The sequence below is a fragment of the Peromyscus leucopus genome, chromosome 5 (genome assembly GCF_004664715.2).
Source record: "Peromyscus leucopus breed LL Stock chromosome 5, UCI_PerLeu_2.1, whole genome shotgun sequence".
Classification (NCBI taxonomy): Eukaryota; Metazoa; Chordata; class Mammalia; order Rodentia; family Cricetidae; genus Peromyscus; species Peromyscus leucopus.
The window spans coordinates 10108999-10116474 of record NC_051067.1 but is presented as its reverse complement, the minus strand read 5'-3'; the positions used below and the strand labels follow the sequence as shown (position 1 = coordinate 10116474).

At 47.9% G+C, this 7476-nt stretch overlaps 1 protein-coding gene across 3 annotated transcripts; it reads right to left on the bottom strand.

Moving 5' to 3' along the window:
• Positions 1-4089: 4089 nt before the first annotated feature.
• On the bottom strand, positions 4090-7134 carry Drd1 (dopamine receptor D1). Of its 3 annotated transcripts, none has more exons than XM_028863786.2 (2): positions 7009-7134; positions 4090-6092 (listed from the first exon to the last, which is right to left on the bottom strand). In XM_028863786.2, the coding sequence occupies exon 2, from the start codon at positions 5654-5656 to the stop codon at positions 4319-4321; it is 1338 nt and encodes a 445-aa protein (XP_028719619.1). In that variant the 5' UTR covers positions 5657-6092; positions 7009-7134; the 3' UTR covers positions 4090-4318. The 3 variants fall into 3 exon arrangements, with proteins under 3 accessions (XP_028719619.1, XP_028719618.1, XP_028719620.1); XM_028863785.2 differs by lacking the exon at positions 7009-7134 and adding an exon at positions 6191-6915; XM_028863787.2 differs by lacking the exon at positions 7009-7134 and adding an exon at positions 6440-6915.
• Positions 7135-7476: the final 342 nt, after the last annotated feature.

Genomic DNA, 7476 nt, shown 5'->3' with positions numbered 1-7476 from the left:
TAATAGCAAAGAGAATCCACCTCAGGGAACCTGTCACAGTCCAAGTTTGCCCATAGTGGAGCTGACACCTCATCATTTCCAACCAGAGTGTATCTGAGAAGTCACTCCCTCTCGTTGCTCCATCCGCTTCCTTGTTGTAGAGATGAAAACCTATTTAGAGAGAATGTCATAATGGATCCACTTGTTTAAATGAAATCAAACATCCTGCCCTGTGACCCAGTCTTCCTGGGTCTCACTGTCATCTGCCACTGGACTAGTATCTCTGTTCCCCAGGATGTGCAAGGCAGTCTCAGAGCAGATCCTTCTCAATGGCTGAAGACATCTGCAAATTTCAAGAGCTAATAGAGTCTGCTCTGCAGTCACAAGGAACATTCTAACCGGTCCCATATATTTTCTCATAGCGAACAGAAGCTTAAACCTTTTTGAAATCAGAGATTAATCCTGAGTGTCTAATACTATTTAAATTACAACTCCAAATCTTGAAAGCCTACAGTCCAAATGCTACTGCTTTAAATCTGCATCCCATGAACATTAATGTGACAGGAGGGCAGGCAGAAACCTTGGCTGTGTGTTTGTGCTGTAACACTTGGTGCTCTCAATCCTCTGGCAAATAAACAGGTCATGTTTCCTATTCAGCAACATCAAACACATCTGTAGAGCTACATCACATCTACAGAGTATCACAATCTTGTGACCCACCATGCTAATTCCTTCATATGACCTCTGTAAGCCAGCCATACAGACAGGCAAGCTGTACGTTCCCTAGCCCAGACCAAGCAAGCCATTGGCTTATGATTCCTGAAATAAATTCTCTAAGATAAGGAGATTTGGTGGATTAAAATGTTGCGGGCAGATTTGATCATCATGTAGTGACAGTGTAAGGCAATTTTCTTTACCAGGAAGACATAAAATGTCACTTGTTTCTGAAAGGGCAAATAGCTACAGCAAAAAGCAGTAGTGTCTGGGAGAATCCCAGGCCATGTGTATGCTGAAAATTAATTCTATTCCATAAAACAGTTCAGATACATACAGAACCATTAATACTAAAGGGCAATGTTACAAAACTGACCTACAGTACCCCAGGCTTCCACACACTGCTTCATTTGAACCCTCAGTCAGTCTGGCTTACACACTTATTCTCATCTCATGAAAGGGCATGAGGGCTTAGAGAGGCAAATATGCCCGTTTACGCTCACCCTTACTGAAAGGAGACCCTGAACTTTCTGCATTCCCAGACTCTAACTGTGGGCTGGCTCTAGGTGGAGGAAGGGGTTAGGATAGAGAGTGGAAATGGGGGGAAATGCCAGTGCATGCCTGGGCCAAGGTCACACAAGGGTCCCCAGAGAGAATGAAGAACTGGGGCTAGGCTGAGCCTTCACTGTGGAAACCTAAGCAGAAGCTCCTCCCTTCCCGTTGATGGGCATGCTCAAGTGGGACTCACGGTACCACTTGCTTAGATCCAGAAGAAGCCAGTAGCTGACCTGAGTGATCTTCTGGTCTAGTCACAGCCTAAGCTCAGGCCTTCTTCTTCTTCTTCTCTTGTTTGTTGCCATGTGTGCATTTAATGAAGGCAGCTCTTTCCATGAAGAAAAAGGAGAAACTCTGAAATTGTCTCCGTCACAGTTAAGCATTTCACATATATTGAACATTATCATAACCCATCACTAGAGGTAAAAATTAAATATGAGTCTTACTACAGTTTTGCTTTTATAGGTTTTCAGAACTAACACTCTTTGGGTGGTCTTGATCAATCCCAGTATCTGAGAAACACAAAGTACATCTTCTTGAAGGTGAGCAAGGTGTGCTGAATTTTATAATGATTTAAAATCACTTCTAAATACACTATTGAAGGAAGGCTCTTATGTCAGGTTTCGATGGCTCCACAGTGCCAGCCTTGCTGAAGCACTGTAGCCTGTGGCAGAGCTCCTGCCTTGAACATGCAGATGAGCCTCCAGGAGCAAAGATATCCAGAAGTCATGAGGTATGAAGAAAAGGCACGGGGCTTTCCTGGTGCTCCTGCCAGATGTGTTCACTGCATGCCAGGGCCTGGGAGAGGTAAGCGGGCACTCTAAAGAGATGCCACCTGCTGTGTGATATTCCAAATGATAAACTTAACCCTTAACGGCAACGTCCCAGCTGCTGAGTCCTTTTCCTTCTGTGGGCTGCGGGGGAAGAGCATTGGCAGAACCCAAGGGTGTACCTGTTAAGCACTGTGGCGACCCCAGCATCACAACCCATGTATTCTTTAGAACAGGTCATTTCTAGTTACGTTTTGCAGTAAGCACCGCCTGCATGCATAGTGGTTGCTGTCAGCCGTGAGGCCACAGCCACCCAGAGCAAGCCAGCCTTTTCTAAAATTTTCACCCCATTTACAAACAATCTCTTAAAAAGAAAGAGCCAAAAATGAGAAGCAGAATAATTCTTCAAGTGAACAAAGGCATTGTTTTTTTTTTTTTTCAGAACACAGTTAAAATACAAAGAAAGTATGAAGCAACATTTTCCACTAAAATAATCAGAAGTGGCTTAGGGCATATACAAGAGAAATCCCCGTCTTAAGCAAGGAAGGCATGTGTGAGATGTCCTTGCTTTCCTAGCTGTCAACCTGCAACAGTCTGGCTTTTTAAAATGTGTTTAACCAATGCAACACAGCTCCATCGGGGTTGACTTGATTTCACAAAATAATTTTATTGTATGTAAGAAAGCACACAAGCAGTCGAGCTGAGAAAACATTCAAAGTTCATAATAACACAGACCCAATGCAGGAGCTACTGTCGGCAGGCTGTTCCCTTTTCATCAGTCATCAGTTCATCCCACATGTTACTAACTGCTTACCAAGAACACCTTGTAAACATTTCAAAAAAAAAAAACAGTTGCAATTCCCCATGTGAGTCAGCATCCCCTCATGAGGGGACTTGATGGGACTTTTTGCATTCCAGGCTATGAATGACGTGGAAACTAGTTTCAAAACCACAGAGGAAAAAAAATAGCGTTTGTGACTAGTGATACCGATGGCTTTGAGGTGCTCAAGACACACAGGGAAAGGGCCCGTTCTGGTCCTCCCACCAACAGAAGTATCTTATGTGACGATGAGGCACCATTCATTAGCTAGTGTACCACTAACGTTAAAGAGCTTTTTTTGAAAAGGGGGTGCTAAATTCAGATTAAAGCTCTACAAAAGGAGCCTCTTGAGCAGCTGGTTTGGTTGGATGTGGGCAGCTGAGGAACCAGTGACGAACTCTGTCCATCGGAAGGACGGCTGTGACCTGTGAATTTACAGCTCATTCCTGCTACAGATCTTAACCCTGGACAGCCATTTGTTTGTTTCAGAAAGCTATTTCAAGCATGAAATGAGAAATGACAGGGAGGGCCAGTTATTTTACATAAATACAAAGTGGCATATGCTCTTCCTCACCATCCAAAAACAGAAATGTAAAGTTGTATTCTTCTTGAGCTGGATTTTACATAGATATTTACAGAAGTGCAAATTCACCCCGGGAAAGCCTTTGTCTTTTAAACATTCAGAACACAATAATAGTGTCTTTAAAAAATTCTGTTCAAGTTATTTTTCAGGTGGGAAGCATTGGTGGCATTAGTCACTTCTCATCTTGTGTTTATTTGTGTCCGTGTTGAGCTAAGAAGCCACCACATCAGTCTTTGCTGGGTTTCGGGAAGTAATTCACAATTCAGAATCCCAGAGTCTGTGTTTGTTTCACAGGCTCATAAAGTGCTAGTACAATGGACTGTGCAGTCTCAGAAAACACTGGTTTGTTCTATTAAATATGATAAATATAGATTCACTATGATAAATTAAAATATCCATATAATACAATAAATAAATAAATAAATAACCATTATCAACAGAACATCTGTCAATTCTGAAAAGAGAAATTCCACTCTTGCTGTAAGGCTCAATTATTATTGTAGAAGTAATTAATGAAGGCATGCACCTACCTTTACAATCTGAAAACTGCTTGGACAGTTTTAGCACCTGTTTGGACACAGCAAACTCAACTCTCTCACTTCCTTCCTAGAAAGTTTCCATTTCTAAGTGAAGCTGTTTACTGTTGACTGTTTGCCCTATTTTTTTTTTTACATCCTAAGATAATAGGTTTCAAAAATGATTTCAGAGCCAAGGTCGTTTCCCTTGTGGCTCTTCACGTATCCCTAGAAAACACACTGTAATTAATGCATTTGAAAAGCTTTGTAATTGTTCAGAAGCGGCAGAGGGATCTCATGGTGGATCACAGTTCCACCAGACCTTAATTCCTTAACAGCCAGCTCTAGGGATGTCCTAGCTTCGGAGGTGAGGACTCAAGACTCAGGTTGGGTGCTGTCCACTGTGTGTGACAGGTTGGATCTTCTCTAGAGAGACATCAGTGTCATAGTCCAATATGACCGATAAGGCCGGGGACAGCTTCTCCAGTGGTTTAGCTATTCCACCCGCCTCCTCCTTTTTCAGGTCCTCGGAGGAGCCCACAGCATGGGGGATCAGGTAAACCAGATTGCAGTCCTTGGAGATGGAACCTCGAGGCTCGTGGTGGCTGGAAAACGCCACAGCCCCATTGTTGTTGATGCTCACTGTCTCTATGGCATTATTCGTTGTAGGACAAAGTCTATAGCATCCTAAGAGGGTTGAGAATGCCTTTTGGAAATCAGCGTTAAAGGCATAAATAATGGGGTTCAAGGAGGAATTTGCCCACCCAAACCACACAAATACATCAAAGGTGATGGAATCAATGCAAAATGGCTGGGTCTCCTCAGACCCACAGAAGGGTACCATGCAGTTTGAGATGAAGAAAGGGAGCCAGCAGCACACGAACACCCCCATGATCACAGACAGGGTCTTCAGTACTTTAGTCTCTCTCTTGAAGGACATCTTAAAGGAACTTTCTGATTGAGAACATTCAACAGGGTTTCCATTACCCGTGGTCTGGCAATTCTTGGCATGGACTGCTGCCCTCTCCAAGGCTGAGATGCGCCGAATTTGTTTCTGGGCAATCCTGTAGATACTGGTGTAGGTAACAATCATAATGGCTACGGGGATGTAAAAGCTTATGAGGGAGGATGAAATGGCATACGTCCTGCTCAACCTGGTGTCACAATTTTCATCCTCAATGTCTTCCAGGAAAGTGGAATTGTCATCCAAGGGCCACATGGGCTTTGCCTTGTGCCAGCTTAGCTGCACTGGGATAAAGGAGATAAGAACAGATAAAGTCCATGCTACGCTAATCAGGATGAAGGCTGCCTTGGGGGTCATCTTTCTCTCATATTGGAAAGGGCTGGAAATAGCCCAGTACCTGTCCACGCTGATCACACAGAGGTTAAGGATGGATGCAGTGGAGCACATGATGTCAAAGGCTACCCAAATGTTGCAAAAAGACCCGAAGGGCCAAAAGCCGGCAATCTCGGCCACAGCTTTCCAGGGCATGACCAAGACAGCCACCAAGAGATCCGACACAGCTAAGGAGATGACAAAGAAGTTGGTCACCTTGGACCGCAGGTGTCGGAACCTGATGACAGCGGCGCAGACCAGGGTGTTCCCCAGGAGAGTGGACAGGATGAGCAGCGACAGGAAACAGGCCGTGAGGATGCGAAAGGAGAAATCCCTCTCCACTGCCAGCCCGGCCCCATCCATGGTAGAAGTGTTCGGAGCCATCTTCCAGACAGAAAGCACTTCCAGGTGACTTGGCCCTCCTGTTCTCCTGCAGGCTTAGCCAGACTTCCCCTGGTCAGTCACCAGCCAGCAGCGTCTTGCCCAGCCCCGGTTGCTGCCCGGAATAAAGGACAGAGGTGTTCCATCGGGAGCTTCTCTGTAGCCATCCAAGCCATGCCGGTTAAAGGACCCTTTTGTTTCCCATCTGTCTCCTGGGTTCCGTGCTCCAGGTCACTCTCCTGGGCACCAGCTGGTCCCTAGATTCCCCAAGGAGAGCACCGGCTTTTCAGCACATTCTAAGTCTTCAGCTCGAGAGTCTGAGGCCTCTTCCTGGGCAATTACAGTCACTTTTCAGGGTTGCTGCCTCTTCCTCTGAAACACAGCCTAAAATACATGTATTTCTCCTCCAAGACCCTGGCGCCACATCTCTCCAGAAGCCCTAAAAAGCAAAGGAAAACACCAAGTCGCCAAGACTATGTTTACCAACGTTCAATCCCAGCTTATCATCTCCTGGGCAAGTCTCTCAAGACCACCTACCTTGCTTTGGGGTCGCCTCTCCCCAAACCCCTGGAACTCTCACAGTGACTCGAGCCGCCCTAGCAAGTGTTCCCCAACTGATGCACAAAAATCTCTGGGCCAGATTTGAGAAAGGAATTCCAGACCAGGTACCCAGGGAAGCGGTGGTCCTCTGCTATCTTGGCCACCTACAGATTGCTGACCCCAGGATTCTCGGAGTGTCCTTGGGAGAGGCACCACCAGGACCAGTCACTGGGGCAGCTTTCTGACCTGTCTGCCGGAACCCAGCGCAAGGCTCCCCTTTGGCTCCTCGATCTTAGGGCAGGACCCCTTGTGCCACCCGCTCCTGTCAGCAGCGGCAGGAGCAGCAGGCAGGCACAGCCGCTCCGGCGGACACCGGCCGGCTGGGTTCCAGCGGGGCACAGCCCACCCCGCCTCCGCGTCCCCTCCCGGCCCTGGGGATGGGCTGAGCTTGACAGGCAGAGTGGCGGGCGACAGCCACACGTGGTTCCCGGATGGCGCAGCGGGATCAGGGTAGTGGGACGCCTACGTGATCGCCTTGCCCCCTCTGGCTACCTCGTCCACCGGGGGACCCTGACACAAGACAGCGCCCAAGAGACAAATTCTGGCGTTCAAATCTTAAGTAAACCAAACTTGGGTTCTGCACTCAGCACCTCTTCGGGTCAACCCCAAGTTCCACCCAAAGCTCGGTGTCAAAGCCGACCCTGCCCACACCCACGCCCCCACAAGCCCTGGATAGCTGCCCGCTGCGCGTCACTGCCCTTTCTCTGAGTGCTCCGTAACTGGGGTCCGAGGAGCCCCGGGACAGGGGTGCTCACCGCTCCGGGAAGCCACGCTCCGCGACTCTGCCAAGCCTGCACCAGCTCCCGGGCCGCTCGCTCCGCTTTCCGCCCGCCAAAGCGCTTCTGCGGTCAACTCACGAGTGCAGCCCGTGACCCGCGCCCCGCAAGCACCCCAGACACCGTGCCACATGCTCAACGGGCACCTGGCGCCCCCTGCCGGCGCCTGTGGTTTCCTGCACCCCCTCCTGCGCCCTAACAGGAGCAGATCACAGAAACATCAGCTATGTATCCCCAAAATTCAGGGCCTAGACCCTGCTTTTCCCTGTCCCCGACTGCCAGAATCTGGAAGATTAGAGGCACGGTCTTCCACACTCTGAGCTCCCTCACTTTAAATACCCCTAAAATTTACAAGAGTAGGAAGTCCCTTTGGCTAACATTATTCACTGAGCCAGAATTTCCCCCTTTGTGCCCACTGTATGCCAGGGCTGGAGCAGCCGTGAGAAC

Coding starts and splice junctions, on each gene's coding strand:
- Drd1 (XM_028863786.2), bottom strand. CDS start 5,656: ATGGCTCCGAACACTTCTACCATGGATGGGGCCGGGCTGGCAGTGGAG.